This window comes from Adelges cooleyi, unplaced genomic scaffold (genome assembly GCF_023614345.1).
Source record: "Adelges cooleyi isolate 19-005CV unplaced genomic scaffold, UGA_ACOO_1.1 ACOO_flye_CR_arks_rails_tigmint_CR_PRNA_651, whole genome shotgun sequence".
NCBI lineage: Eukaryota > Metazoa > Arthropoda > Insecta > Hemiptera > Adelgidae > Adelges > Adelges cooleyi.
The window spans coordinates 5,888,098-5,904,155 of record NW_026096352.1 but is presented as its reverse complement, the minus strand read 5'-3'; the positions used below and the strand labels follow the sequence as shown (position 1 = coordinate 5,904,155).

The 16,058-nt window shown below is 30.9% G+C and overlaps 1 protein-coding gene across 1 annotated transcript in view; it reads left to right on the top strand.

The window, feature by feature from the left end:
- LOC126844345 (uncharacterized) overlaps positions 1 to 15,219 on the top strand; it is a 173,070-nt gene extending 157,851 nt beyond the window's left edge. The window contains exons 8-21 of the mRNA XM_050582481.1: positions 952 to 999; positions 1,073 to 1,181; positions 2,519 to 2,611; positions 6,417 to 6,589; positions 8,061 to 8,297; positions 8,406 to 8,565; positions 8,631 to 8,774; positions 9,787 to 9,971; positions 10,134 to 10,243; positions 12,308 to 12,490; positions 12,685 to 12,835; positions 13,032 to 13,164; positions 13,297 to 13,661; positions 14,280 to 15,219. Of these exons, the coding sequence (XP_050438438.1) occupies positions 952 to 999; positions 1,073 to 1,181; positions 2,519 to 2,611; positions 6,417 to 6,589; positions 8,061 to 8,297; positions 8,406 to 8,565; positions 8,631 to 8,774; positions 9,787 to 9,971; positions 10,134 to 10,243; positions 12,308 to 12,490; positions 12,685 to 12,835; positions 13,032 to 13,164; positions 13,297 to 13,661; positions 14,280 to 14,603 (2,415 nt within the window). The 3' untranslated portion in view covers positions 14,604 to 15,219. The remainder of the gene's footprint in view (positions 1 to 951; positions 1,000 to 1,072; positions 1,182 to 2,518; positions 2,612 to 6,416; positions 6,590 to 8,060; positions 8,298 to 8,405; positions 8,566 to 8,630; positions 8,775 to 9,786; positions 9,972 to 10,133; positions 10,244 to 12,307; positions 12,491 to 12,684; positions 12,836 to 13,031; positions 13,165 to 13,296; positions 13,662 to 14,279) is intronic.
- Positions 15,220 to 16,058: the final 839 nt, after the last annotated feature.

Sequence of the window (16,058 nt, the reverse complement as noted above, 5' to 3'; positions counted from 1 at the left end):
TAAAAAAATTATACTATTAGTTTAATTTTTTAAGTAGCTAGTAGGAAATTTAACTAGCCAAAAGTAATATTATTCTTGGCACGAGTCTCCCATAAGTTAATTTTAACCCCTTTTCCTTCCTATCATTTTTTCACACTTATATTGTGTGAATTCTACTAATTAAATAGTCCCGGCAGAGATTATGTGGGTTATTGCTACTTTGTGTGCTGAAAGCTTACTATCAAAGATGTCTAGTTATTTAGATACTTTTAGCTATTGTATATATATATATTTTTTATTTTATTTTTTAAAATTAAAACTGTACTTTGATTTTAGGTTTTATGTGTTTTGTATTTTTAAAAATATACGACACCATTTAGTGAAAGGCAACATGTTTTCTGTTAGTTATTTTTTCTACATATAGTTATCGATTTTAACGTCGATATTGAATGGTATTTTATTTTGAAGTATACAATTTTATGATATCAACTGAATTCAATAATTCACTATCGGAAATAGTTAAATAACGATTAACTAAATGACTATTGGTCTTTTACACCATAAAAAAAGCTTGCCTGTATTTTAAAACCGTAAAAATAATGATACCTTAAGCTTCAGTTGTGGATATTATTAGTCGCCTTAACTCTGTACAAGTTATACATATAAATATATATTTTTTAAATACAGTTTTCGAGTTTCTACAAATAATTGGGCACAACAAAGTTTTAAAATAGTTCAATGCATAAAATACAAATAATGAACTACATAGTAGTAAGTAAATATAATAAAGAATCATATAATATTACAACAAACATAAAATTACAAAACATAGGTAATACACACACATACCCTATTATTTATATTCTAGCATATTTCTACTATGTGTGTTAATTGTGCATTGACTGTAATTGACTAATAATTTTGCATATTTTGTTTTCCCTCATGATATTTATACGTGTATTTTATTTTTAGGGTAACTGTTTATGGTTGCATGCTAGTGGAAAATCCATCTTACTTAAAGTAAGAATAATTTCAATACATAGCTATTTGTATAAACGGTTGCAATATATACTTTATTTTTTGTTCATTTTAGGACTTGTCGCTTCTGGATCTTACTGACCTTGAAAAGGAAATACTATCGTACGTTGCTTTAAACAAGCTTCAAGAAATAAATCTTGGAGCTCCTTTGAGAATCCCTACAGGTAATGTGGAATTCATCTAAATATCCTGTATATTGATCCGTTTAACGTATGACACAAAAATACAATTTTGTGGTTTTTCTTTTTGAAAACATTTGTATTTATTTTATTTTACAATAATATAAGATTACCAAATATCTAACGTAACATTTATTAAATATTTAATCCGCTGAAAATGTTGACTGTTCGATAATGTGTTTTGAATAATTGCTTTTAAAGTTATTAAAGTTTAAGACGGGAGAAATAGTGGCACGTAGTAATATGTTTATCTGCTCCCTTTACTCAACCACACCACAGTGGTCAAATATACACATATTTTAAGTTAAAGAATATAATTTTTTATTTAATATACTACTTAAAATTAAAATAAGAAATTAAAAATTGATTTGAATATTTACCTACGAGTTGTTGAATCGAACACATTTTTTTTTTTTTAACAGTTTATTAATATTTAACACGAATCCTATATTAAATAGGTTCAATTGTGATAGTTTTCGACCAGTCAAAATTTTCAGCAGATTATTCTTATTTTAACAAGTAGATGTATACGTTATCGTTGAATTGTTTTCTATTAATAAAAATCTAGGTGACTTTTGAAAACACGTGTTTTTATACCCGTTAATTTTTGTTTTTTGTGCCTCTATTAAATTTGCATAAAACCATAGCGAAATTGCAGAATTTATTAGGGGAAAAACATTCACTAACAGTTTTATGTATGTAATATGTAGAAAAATAGTAGAAAAATAAACAACAACTAAATTGAATACCGGCCAGCTAGTAGTTCTTCAATGTATTCAGTTGGTCATAATTATAACAGAGGTGTTGCATTTAGAAACTGCTCTTGTCTATTACAAACATTATAAGCTATAATTTAATTTACTCAAGCATATCAATTTATTCAATTATTATTTTTAAAACAGCGTTCCTTATACTTATTCCATAATAAAAAGTGACAAGATGATCACGTCACATGTGCAAGATGCACATAGGTATAACTTATGTGTGTGCACATAATACTATAACACACTGTCTGTATAGTAATAAGTAATTTCTGTAAATGAAACTCAAAACCTTCATTGATTTATAAATCGTTATAGTATAACGTGCTTACTTGAGCATTTGCTTTAAAATAAATTGTTTCATAAAAATGTAGTAATATGTTAGGATAAATAACCTAAAACGAATCGGATTTTATAACTAATAGTCAATAGACGATGCAATAAATATGATTGTTGATAATCGTGGAATAATCCATGATTTTGATCACTAACCCAATTTTTTTTTTGCATAGAGTTTTGTAAAATAATGAAGAACTATTTTATTGTAATTTTCATTTTTAGGAAACGTGCTTTCCGGTCCGAAGAAACGAAGGCCATATCTTTTGAAAAGGAGAGCGAATACCACTGGCAATTTAAAAGATAAAGATGAGAATGGTAACTACTTAATACTTATATATACATTTTTTAAATTTAAACTCACACATGAGTACGTTTAAAACAAAACTAGGTACTACCTAACATTATTTATAAGTTTCATTATACATAGCTTCATTCCATGTTTGCTTAACTAACATAAATGCTCTAGTTTGTTTTTAACAATGTAGACACTAAATGTATTTTTGTTTATACAATTATTTTATTATTATTTAATAGTGGTTTAGTCGTGTCTAGTATGGTATGTTCAATAACCTATTTGAAATATTATGAACAATTGTATATTTTACTACTCAAATTAGTGAGACTTATTTACATTTTTAGTAGTATATTATTTTTAAATCCATTTTAAGCAGTAAAGTTACATGATTGGATAAACTAATAAACTTATAAAATAATTAATAAAACTTATAAATAATTGAATTTCAGTGATCAAATATACCTAAAATCTCAGGTTGGCGAATATATATGTTTAATCTCTGGCTCGCCTCCTCAACAATTATTTATTTATGTTTTAGAAATCACTTTTAATACAAGTAGTATAAAGTGTAAATCTTGGTGTTCTAAAGGTAGATTTAGGCATTATTCGAAAAAATGCAATCGAATAATTCTGTTACTTTTTTTCAAATGAATAAAAAAATAATTATTTGAAAGTTATTAGAAAATAAAATACAATTTCGTCTACTCTGACTAAAATTATATAGTTCGATTCCTGTACACTGTTAAGCAACCTCTTTTCCCACCTTATACATACATAAGTTCTGCTTATTTGGGGGAAGGGGCTTATCTAGCATAATTTAAAAAGATTATCTAGTTTTAATATTATGGTATGGGTAAAACACAAATAATATTATTTTAATAATTATTAATTATTAATAATGTTAACACTAATTCTGAGTAATCCTTTGCTAATATATTTATAAAAATCCCAGGAATTATTCTGCTAGGATAACTTATTGGGAGTGACTATAAAACAACGTATATTCACTGAGCAACGCATTTTTAAAAATTAATTATAATTATTGTATTTTTTTTTAAATATCCATAAAGTTGGTAGAAATTCATTCAATTCTACCTTTTTTAAGTAGTATTAAATCATCTATAAACACTTTACTCTTGTATTTTGTATCAGGTCTAACATCATTAATCATTACACTAATATAGCTTTTTTTCTATTGTTTTATAATATTATTGTCAGTCGAATGGATTAACATCAGGTTTCATTTTTTAATTAATGAAAACATACTAGGATCCAGGACGAAACCGGAAAATTTAAAGTAATTTTAAAATTTAACAGTACAATTTCCTAATTATAAAAAATTTAAAAACTATTTATTATATTTGAATTGCATGTCTTAATATAAAAAGTTAATTATAATAATAATCATAAATGCATATTGGATTTTACTAGTTCTAATAAGTTATACGAGAACACATTTTTGTTTGGACTATAAAACAAAAATCCCAATTTATTTAGGCCTATATAAATATTGCAGATATGCATATAAAAATAAAATGTATGAACATCGTGGTAAATCCCCCTTAAGCTAGTCTATCACAAGTAAAGAGGTACAACTACAGAGGCGACTTATATTAATCCAACTATATTTATAGGCACATTAACAAAAACACGATTTTACTAAAAAAATAATAATAATAATAATTGGTATTTGCGTTATGTGTGATAGTATTCCACGAGTAGTATGGGTGTTTTTTCAGGCGAAATAAGTTAAATTTAACTCTTTTTTTTTTGGCAAAGGTTATGACAAGATATTAAATCGTCATTACATTATGTACACTTGTGCATTCTGTGACGTTTCTACGGACTTCTCTGTCAATCCCACGGTTTTGTATCCAGGGGAGCATAAAAAATCTTGGGAAATCTAGGTTGTTTATTTTTAACGATTATTATTTTTTTCTCGGCCTAGTTTATACAATTTACGTATATTGTAGCCGTGACAATGAAAACCGGCGGATTCGTAAAACTTTAGAGGATGATATTTTGGAACATTGAGTCAAAAATAAATGCATAATGATGGCAACTAAGCGATATAATAACTTAAGCCTTTAAAGCTCTGTGGATATGTTTTGTACGCTGCATGACTGTATTCGTCTAAACATATCCGGTGCAAATATAGTGAGTTAATGTATTTGGCGTAAAAAATAGACACTCTGAATTTGTATGTATTCAAAACTCAAAAGTATATTAACGTATTTGATTAACAGATACTGATTAAAAAATACCTTCTTTTTGCTGCATATTTTCTGTCTCTCTCTGGGAAAATATAAAATTATGATCTGCTGTTTTCACTTAGTCAAACAATATATAGGGTTGCTTAAATAGGAACACGATTTCGGGTTCTAGTTTCAATCAAATTATAATTAACATCTATAATCTTCAATAATGGTAATGGTATGTTATTAATTATTATCGATTACATAAAATCACAGAAATACAGTACCAGCGTAGTTATTTTTTTATTATGTTCATAAACAGTCCTCGAATAATGTTTATTAGTTTTGAAAAAAAATATTCCTAAGTCATACAAGTTCAAAGGGAATTTGAAATTTCCATTGCATTTATACATTTTGCAAAAGCTTTTGATCGTACAGTTTATTTATAAGTGTGCACAATAATAGAATACACTTTGATTAACGTGACATGATTAACGTAACGTTTTCAAAATACATTTATATACCTAATTTCTATAAAAAAAAATGTATACATGTCGTATTTAGCATGTTTACCACATGACCTTGGACATCTAATGTTAAACTTGTATTTTTTTTTTAGCGACTAGGATCATTTTAATTTCCAAAAAGGTCGTTACAAATAGGTCATTACATTTTACGTAACTTAATCAATTGGTACATAATATATTTAATTTTAATTGTATTGTAACAATTACCATTAGAAATAAAATTAGTACAAATATAAATGTGAAGTTGGTTCATTATATCTGGTTCCGATTTGTATCGTTGTAATCACAGTTTAAAATACTTTTTAACTAAAATGAGGCTGTCCGCTGTCGTAACTCGTGTAAGGAAATAATCCTAGTACCTTTGCATCTTATTATAAATATTAATATTAATATATATATATATACTAGGCAATTTACACAACACATTGAGATTGTAGTTTAACAGAGTACATTTTTAGTGTTTTTTTGGCCAACAATTTCGATAAATCTACTGGTAAGAACTGAACTTCAAACTGTAAAAAGTCGTGCTGATTATACTTTTTTGTATTTTGTTAAAAAAGAGTTCAAATTTCGATAAACTAAATTCTCATTAAAGTTTTAGTTTTAGTCGCTTTAGACCACCCCACAACTTTCATTATTTTGTTGCTATTAGGGATTAGAGCTAGTAAGAAGAAAAACAAAAGGTGGTCATGATCAATAATATTTCTATTTATAATATATTAAATGTTTTATTTAGTATTTAATAAAACATAATGTACGAACAAAATAACGAAGAAGAACATAAATTTGGATTCTGACTTAATCTACTGTTAATTGCGCCGCATAGCTAGCGTCAAAGATACAAACACATCCAACGCTACCTACCATCTATTATTAGTCATTCTTTTAAATCACATTCACAAATAACATGTTTATTTATTTTTGAACTTTAAATTACATTAACGCACAGTCACCATGTTGTAAAATGACAAAAAATAACAATTTATAATGTGTACTTAAGCACATAATAAATTGTCTTTTTTTAACGAACATAAATATGCAATTAAATGTATAAACGTTGTATAAGAATTATATTATTTTGACAAAACAAACTGTTTTTTCAGAAAGCCTATATCCACAAACAATATTTGGCGTTTCGCTAAATGATTGTGTAGAGCAAGAACGTTCGTCAAGATCTCACTTAAAGGTCCCAGCTGAGGCGCAATATGTGCCAAAATCGCCTCGAGCACGGAGTAGCTTTTCGAGTTACATCGAAGTTCTAAAAGATCCCAGTGAGGTATTTAAAGCAATATTATAACATATTCAACAAACTCTATTCGAGTTAGATCCATCAACTTCCAAATAAATCTAGGGTTCAAGTAGTGTTATACACGAGGACTTTTAGGTATTAAAACATACACAGTGGTGTCCTTATCTATTACATCTAATTTGAATTAATTCACTTAAGGAGGTCCTAGGTAGAAGATCCGAGAGTGGTTGTATCAGTCATGTAGAACTAGTTCCATATTAGAAAATATTGCACCTCTATTAAAGCATTATAACTTACTATCAATAATTTATTTTCTTCAAAAAATATTCGTACTAAAGTGAATTACTAATTATAAGAAAATAATATTATAACATGTTTTTTTTAGTTATTGCCGATATTTATAATTTGATTTATCTATTTATTAAACGGTTTTTGGATATATGTAACATTGTGCAGACCTCTACATAAACGTGTTTAATTTGTTAAAGAAATTTATACTAAAATAAACCATACAAATAATACACTCTATGCGTATTTAGGCAACAATGTTGTCATCTTCAGCGCTAACGACAGACTCTTGGTTGGGTTAGATCAGTCTATCGTTAGCGCTGAAGATATTAACTGGTTTATGGGAAACTTAAATTACTCCAAATATTGATACAATTTTATTGACTTGGTATTGTTGATCGTGTATCGCTTTATGCTATTGCTATTTATTCCAATAATTATAATTTCTGTATTTTCTTTAACCTCAAATTAATATTAGATTGAACCATAATTAAAAAGTTAATAATTATCCTCGTTGAGATTTTTGAATAAACAAAAACATAGATATATATACATAATAAATGAAATATTAATTTACTTTTTTTTATGGTGTAAAAATTCACTATTATTTATTTCGAAAAAAAACCTAGTTATTTTCTCTGCTCCCCGGAAAAACATTGAATCATGGATATGTTATAGCATTACGGTCCGTACAACCACCATGATTTTTTTATGAGGTCAATTATATGTATACTGAAAATTTAAGTAAGATGTTTTTGGATTTTGCCCACAAAAAATGTAAAAATGTACGTAATCTTAAGCTTGACCGCTAGATCACGCCACACATTTTCCTCAGTAACGTTCAGTATCTAATCTCTTATCTTTAATCTATTATTTCTATTTTTATCTCTAATCTATTATCTCTATTTTTATCTTTGAACTATATATATATATATATATATATATATATATATATATACTCATGAACGTTCAGCGTGACTCACAGATTTTCCGATTGACCCCATCCCAATAACATATCCATGTTGAAATAATTTTTTGTAATTAGCGTTTACTCATTTTTATATATGGTTACTACATGTTCCTCAAGTATGTGCCATGAAGGTTAGACTAATGATAACATCTTGATATTAGGTATATAAAATGAAACTATATCATTTATTATAATCCATAACCGTATCTTCTAAAATGTCGACTATTGTATGTTTTTTAGCGATCTCATTCCTGTGACTCCACAGCAAATCCGCCCGTCAGCGAGTTAATCAAGACTTTTACTACAAGTTCCAATTCGAACACATTGTCTTATGACCAGGACAATACTTACAGTAAACCTATTAGCAACCACGGGGTGCCTAGTTTCGTCACATCGTGTTTGAATTACTTAGAAGATTACGGACTACACAAAGTAGGAGTATTCCGGATAAGCAGTTCGAAAAAACGTTTGAGACAGGTACGCTTCGAGACCGTGTCGATATAATATGTCAACATTAACATAATATTAACGTATTGTCTTTGGTGTGGCGTTTGACGATAACATTGTAATGTGACTTCATTGCAGCTTCGAGAAGATTTCGACCATGGAAAATCTTTAGAGAGCATACTGTCTAAAACCGAGGACCACGTGCACGATGTGGCCACACTGTTAAAAGAATACTTTAGAGCGTTGCCCGACTCGCTTCTGTGCAACGATCTATACCAATGTTTCATTCAAACTCAAAGTAAAATACTGCCGTTAGTTGATCGGTTGCAATACTCCACTAACGTCCTATTGTGCTTCCCACAGAAATCCGTAACAGGAAATTACAGTTGGATGCGATAAAACACCTAATTCAACTGTTACCAGTAGCAAACCGCAATACACTCCACGTCTTACTTATGTTCCTCAGCAATATGGCTAAATACTCCGAAGACACGAAGGATTCTTGCGGTAAGAGTCTAGTGTAGCCGTATCATCTATTGCAGGGTGGGGCGGAGCCGACTGACGAGTTTTGAGGGGCTATAAATAACGAACAGTAAAACTTAGAGATAAGCGGTTTGTTTTATTCAAATTATTAACAAATACCGTTTTTTTTGGGTTAAGTTTTAAAAATTACATCCCCAAGATGGCGACCGTCAGCAGCAATACATTGTTGCAGGCGTTTTTGGAAGTTTTCGTGAGCTTTTCGGCACGTTTCGACAGCAACTTTTTTTTGTAGCGATGAGGCCCATTTCCATCTTTCTGGGGCTGTAAACAAGCAGAACTTTCGCTACTGGGCTGAAACTAACCCACGGGAAATGCCCTCCATTCTCCTAAAGTGACAGTGTGGTGTGCTGTATCCCAACATGGAGTGATCGGCCCGTACTTTTTGAGGAGGAGAACAGGACCGTCACAGTCACTTCCACTCGGTATGTTTTAATGTTGACAACTTATCTGCAGCACAAGTTGGAGGAAATGGCTGAAGATCATGACTTAAGAGATGTGTGGTAACAACAAGACGCTAAAAACGCCTGCAACAATGTATTGCTGCTGGCAGTCGCCATCTTGGGGATGTAATTTTTAAAACTTAACCCAAAAAACGGTACTTGTTAATAATTTGAATAAAACAAACCGCTTATCTCTAAGTTTTACTGTTCGTTATTTATAGCCCCTCAAAACTCGTCAGTCGGCTCCGCCCCACCCTGTATAAGCAATGTGTTTTATAAGATACAAGTATTTTCATTTCAATTCAATGTTAAACATTTAAACAACAAACAGAAACTAGATATACCTCTAGAAGCCCTACTTGATCACTAGTAGTTTTTTCATATGCAGACAAACTTCTCTGCTTGATGTTGTTCTTTTAAATACGTATTGTTTACAAGTTCACAAAAGACATCGTTCCGCTATCAAAGTTAAAAATAGATTTTAAAACAATATATTATTCAGCATAACTGCATGACGATTATTATTATTGTATCAGGACATTTGGTCGAAGGCAATAAAATGGACGCTAGCAACTTGGCTACATTATTTGCGCCAAACATTCTTCACAAATCTATCAAGGAGATCAGTCCAAATGACTTGAGTGAAGAAATGACAATGGAAAGGAGACTAGCTATCGACGTAGTTACGTCTTTGATTGAAAACCACGAATATTTGTTTAAGGTAGGCACGAATAAAGAAATAATATTAAAACAGGCAGATTAAGTATTTAAATAAAATATATTCGCTTAAAATTAAAAAAAATGTTTAATGATATTACGCTAAAACACGTATTATGTTCTTTTATTAAATCAGTAACATTCTTAAGTAAATTTATTTTTTAAGGTGCCCGCTGAACTCCTTGATGAGGTGTACGTTCAAATGGCAGACACGAATCCTGAAGCTTTAGACAATGTGATGAGATTGCGATTTTCATTCATCGAAAAAAATATCCAGTAATTCAAATTAGTTATTACATGTATTAAAAGTTACACTATGTAACTGGAAATTTAATATATACTTACTTACTAGAGACCCATCTACAAAAATAAATTTACTTATATATATTTATGTCACAAGTATTAGGTTTTTCCCATTGTCATTTTAAAATATAACCTACCTCCCAAATAATCGAAGCTTGTGCGAGGGGACATGGGGAATACATAGTCGGTTTCATAATGTTACGAGAAACGAATACAATACCAAGATAAATGCCTCTTAAGTATTATATTTAAAGATACGATTTAGCCTTGTTCGGAACAAACAATTTATGCAAATCTTAATTCTTAAATACTCGATTTTTGTATACATAAACAAATTTTTGTAAACTAATTAATAGTTTTAGGAATTTGGAGGAAATATCAAAAAATTATTTTTTAATAATCAAATTGAGCTTTTTTTTCTTAAAAGCAGCACTGCGTATGAAAGGCAATTTTTTCAAATCTATAAAAACGGAAAAATATTTGGCGAAAATAAACCTACACCTTATCAACCAGCATCATTTTCGGTAAATTCTATTAAAACACTAAACCAATAATAAAAAGACAGTATAGTGGGACCGTCTCATAGAAGGGGTGGAGCATTTGAGACAGGGGAGGTCACAGGTCTAGTAGAATTTTTATAACTGAAAGTGATGAAATCACTTACAAATAAAAAACCCCTCAATGCAAATGTGTATATGGTAGAAGTACAAAATATCAATAAAAGTATTATTATGTGAATAATGTGTTTACATTTTTTTTTTTTTTTATAAGTTAAACACGATTAGAGTCGATCTTATGTCTTTAACAATTTGTAGCTGTTGTTTCCCATTTACTGTAATTAACAACATAATTAAATGAAACTATATTTGATGTCATGTTGTCTGTTCACTTTCATAATGCAACCTAGTAATTAACTATGGTCAAAGTGTAATTTTCCTCTTTTTTCGGTAAAAAAAGTTTAAATACAGATTTTTGAGAAAATTGTATATGTTATAAGTCTACTATAGATTTACCTTCAGGCTACTTTTTAGACATTTCAGTTATAAAACTTCCATTGAAAAAGAGAAATAAAGGAAAATTTCCACCCCTTTTTGAGAAAAGGGGTTTTGATATTGTTTTAGTTTGTCAACGTATTCTGATAACACTTCTTAAGAATATTCTATACAAATTTGGAACTAATTCGAATATGTTTAAAATAGGTATAGCGCGTCATCATTTTAAATTGAAAAATAAGTACATTTTTGGTTTTCTCAATTTTGAATAGGATGTGGTGAAATTGTTACATTTTGGCCCTATAAAGTACCTTCTAGGTACGATTTATACCTATAAACTGGCCGCATGAATAAATTGCCTGTGGCTTAGAAAGTATCGTGGGTCCAAAAACAAAAAAAAATAAAAACAAATCATTTTATCACATGTTGTACGAATTATCATTATCTTAGCGCCAAAATAAGTTTTTTAAGATATTAGCATTTAACATCAATATCATCATTACACTAAAATTATGTACCAATCGAATTATAGTGTGGGTACTAAATAGTAATATTTATGTATAACCAATAAGCTTTTGTTGTTATTTAGAAATATCACTGTCTATATTGACCAGTGAAAAAATATTTCCTATCAGGTTTTATTGAATATATTATATAGTATTATTATTACTTAAATTATCTAAAAAGTTTGTAGGGATCATACGTAAGGCTAAAATTAAGATATAGAATACACGGAATTACAATTATAACAATTATTATACACCACAATAAATAATTTCATAAAATATACAAATTATATATACCTACATATAATATGTATATTATTTTTAATATTTGGTTGCCAAATATTTTATTATTGGTTAAGTGTTTAAATGGAATTGGTCGAAAATGAGTAGGTCTAATTTTTGTCGAACCGTGTGCCACCTACAAACTTTATCGCAAACCTACGACTAGTGTAATTAACTGGATCTGTTACTATTTTGGCTGCCGTCCACCTGTACAATTTGCTCTGTCCACGTGTAACTTGAAATTTGATTGTTGTCAGGAATGGCTCTAATCAGGATTCGTTGTTGAACGTGCCGGCAAAAGACGAAGGTAGCGTTTCGCCAGATTTAGAATCGACCAGACTCGGGGACGCTCAAGGGAAAAAAGTATGGACTCGTGGAGAATTTACGCATCGGAACGCTGGAATCGGTGGACCTGACGACACTGACGAGTATAGATACAAGTAAGAAAAAAGGACCTAAACCGACAAGTCGTTTAAAATTTGAAATTCCTATAAGCTTGCATTTTAGTTATCCAGCAAACCGGTACGATTCAGCGGTATAATAGTTAATACAACGAATGGGCGGCAAATAGTCAACCCGTTACAATATAAAGTGCATACATTGCAGTTCAATATTGATATAATATGTGTTCCAGGTCTAGAGAACGAGAAACGCGAAGGGGTCGGAGCAAAGCGTTTTTTCCTGATGACGTCGAGTCGTTCACTTATCCGGTTTTCGAACGAATGCACGTTAACAAGAAATCCGAAGAGCAACCAAGCGGCCAGTCGCAATCCAACGGGGACCAAGTATGATTTGACAAATATAATCATAACAGCTAACAACATATTATATTACAGTACTTAATAGAAATGAAAACCTCGAAAAAGGTTATTTATATAAACGTCCATTTTAACAGGGAACGCCGACGCGAATATTCTAATAGGCTTATTTGTTTTCCGCCCCAAACATAATATGATGACAATATTGTTAGTTTTGATTTAGGCAAACAATGACGATGGAGTGATTACTGGCAGTCTGATGATACCGGTGCCCGTAAAGCATTTGCCGTCTCAATCGTTGAACGTCGAGGACACCGATATACCGTTTATCGAGGACGAGAGCAGACAAAATAATAGTGAGTGCATTCAATAGTTATCTAGGTAAAATGTAAACACTGTAACGCGACTATTGTGGATTGTAATTTGGATGATTTTTTTTGTACTCCTTTCATAACGTTTGTAATATCTAATTGCGATAATTATTATAGGTTCTGCGGCGAATCATCAACGTTCGACAGCGTCCGCAGTGTCATCGGAAAGTAGTTCAGTGTCTAGTCCGCCGACTTCACCCGACAACGTTGGCGCCGAGTATCACAAACGAACTGCCAAACTAGATGACAAGTCTAACACGTCCCCTACGGCTAAAGACGCACCGGCAAAAGACATGGAGGCCGACCACTTGAAAGCCGACAAAAAAGTCAAAGAGAAAGACATCAAGTTTTACCAGAAGATTTTATCCAGCACCGGGCTGGATAGATTGTCGAAAAGTGCCAGTGCCACTGGTGTACCCAAGACTCCGCTGTACAAAGAGAAATTCAAACACGGCCACGAAGATATATCTACACTGTCACCTGTTAGTATGATATATCTATCTACGCTTTAAGGATTCGAAACAGTTGTAGAACTTCTGCAATAATTTCAATTTTACCAGTTTTTATAAGAATTTTTCATTTTAAATAAAAGTTCCAATTATTTACTGGTTTATCGTATGACATTACATTATACTTAGTAGAGTGATTTCACAATTAGAGTTACACAATTATTGGGTTTGATACGTTAAACGTATGTTCTCACCTTATGGTGAAGTTGGTACTGACTACCATTGCACCTCGATTATAAAAGTTATTTTAAAATAAGCTATAAAAATAACTCGATAAAGACGTTTTAAATAAGAGACAAAGTTCTACTAATTACTTTTTTTAGATATTTTATAAAAATAACTTTCACACAATACTTTCAGTATGAGTAGCATATTAATCGATCACTATTCAAAAGGTACTTTGAAGGTAAAAATGTGTACTATGTTGTGTGGAAAGTTATAAAAGTTAATGTCTTATTACTGTGTTTAATTATGGGTTTAGAGAAGTTATGCTCGATTATTTCTACTGGGTAAAAGAAAATAGACAATTAATCCCCTACTACACTCACGTTTTATTTTTAACACGATTTCCTGTTTGAATTTGATGTTTAGGACGCCTCCAAAGGGTGTTCAAGTATATCCAGTATAGGCGGATCCGTGTTGCGGTCGAAAACAGCAGACATTGAGCACATTCTGCTCAAGCAAGCGGCTTCGAAATCCAGAAAACCCAGTCAGATCAATTCGGGGTTAGAAAAACCCAAAAGGAAAACTTCAGCCGAACCGACCAGACACCCGTTGAGGATGGAGCCCGACCCTAACGTTGGCGAAAGACTGGCCGGATGTTCATCTTACCGGTCGCCGTCGCCAACCAGGAACGTTTGGAAAAGAAAAGACGTCATATCCAGCATGCCAAAGCACAAAAACCCGTACACGTGAACCGCATCACGCTATATACTTACTGTCAGTGTTGAATAAATACCCTCCTCTCTCGACCCCCCCCCCCCCCGCACAACACCATCACACTATTGCTTTCGCGGAAGTTAAACCGTATAAAAAAAAAAATAAATAAAACAAGGTTAAGGCGCGTATATGTCTAAAAAACAAACCAAAAAAGTTATCGTTTCTCAACGATATAATTATTATGTTATTTATATTTTCACGCTTACTAATTAATTTTTTATACTTTTGAAACTATTTTTTTTTAATTAAATTTAAATATTTTTATAATTATTATTATCGTGTACAAAAAGTTGTTAGTATTTAAGACTCGAGTTGTCAGAAATTATTTATGTTAATTTATCGCCCGCCCAACATTATGAGGACAAAAATGAGAATTTCTATACAGACTATATTATTATCTTATGATGGTATTGTTTTTTATGAATGATGTACGTATTGTAACCGCAGTGAACCTGTGTTTTCCCGTACCTATCTATGTATACACCGCGTAATGTTCTGTTGACATTTTCATTATTTTAACATAATTAAACAAATAGAGTGTTTAAATATGATGTTAAAATAAACGAAATTCCATCGATTCAAAAACTATAGTTTATATTTTTTAACATCCAGCACTCACAAATCAATATCGTTGTACAGAAAGCAGTCATCCCACAAATCTGTGTTTGGGAATAATTTGATGTCTTACAAAAAAAAATTGTTTACCCGTCACTGGTCGCATGGAGCATGAATGTATCCCAGTCACATTTACTGAAATTGTGATTCAGGTAAGAAACGTACGACGGGTACACTGCCCGAGTATATGATGCAAACAGTTCGTTCGGCGTGTCTGCCAAATTATAATATATATTTAAAGAGACCCCCCCCCCCACCGTTCACAAAAAAAGTAATATCAAATATTCCATTTGTAATAATTAATTGTGACTGAAATTTTGTTCATGCAAGTTATCGAGAGAGGGTCGTTATTGTATTTACCATGAACATTTAATTATTTTTCCATTGAAAATTGTCCATTTTTATTTCATTGAAATAGTGATCACGGCATCCGAGGCGCCACATTTTATTTACAACCGGTTATTACTGGGGTTTGACACAGTACACATACAAAGATATATGATATTACCTGCTATATTCTACGATTTTGCGATAACACCAGTCACCAAGTCGATCTATTTTTAAATTAATATGCCGTACTACAATGGCTTTACCGCTCCTCGCTGATTGCCGTTAGTTTTGTTTTGACAGCAGTACCGATTTATGTATAGAAAAATAAATTATTTAATTACTTACATCGAGTCATCTATTCCTTTGATTAACTTGAAATTTTCAGATAATATTTTCGAGACATCATACTTAAAGAAAATACAAATAAAAAAATCGAATTTTTGAAAATCCTGACTACCCCTAACCCCTAAGTTTTTCATTAAAAAT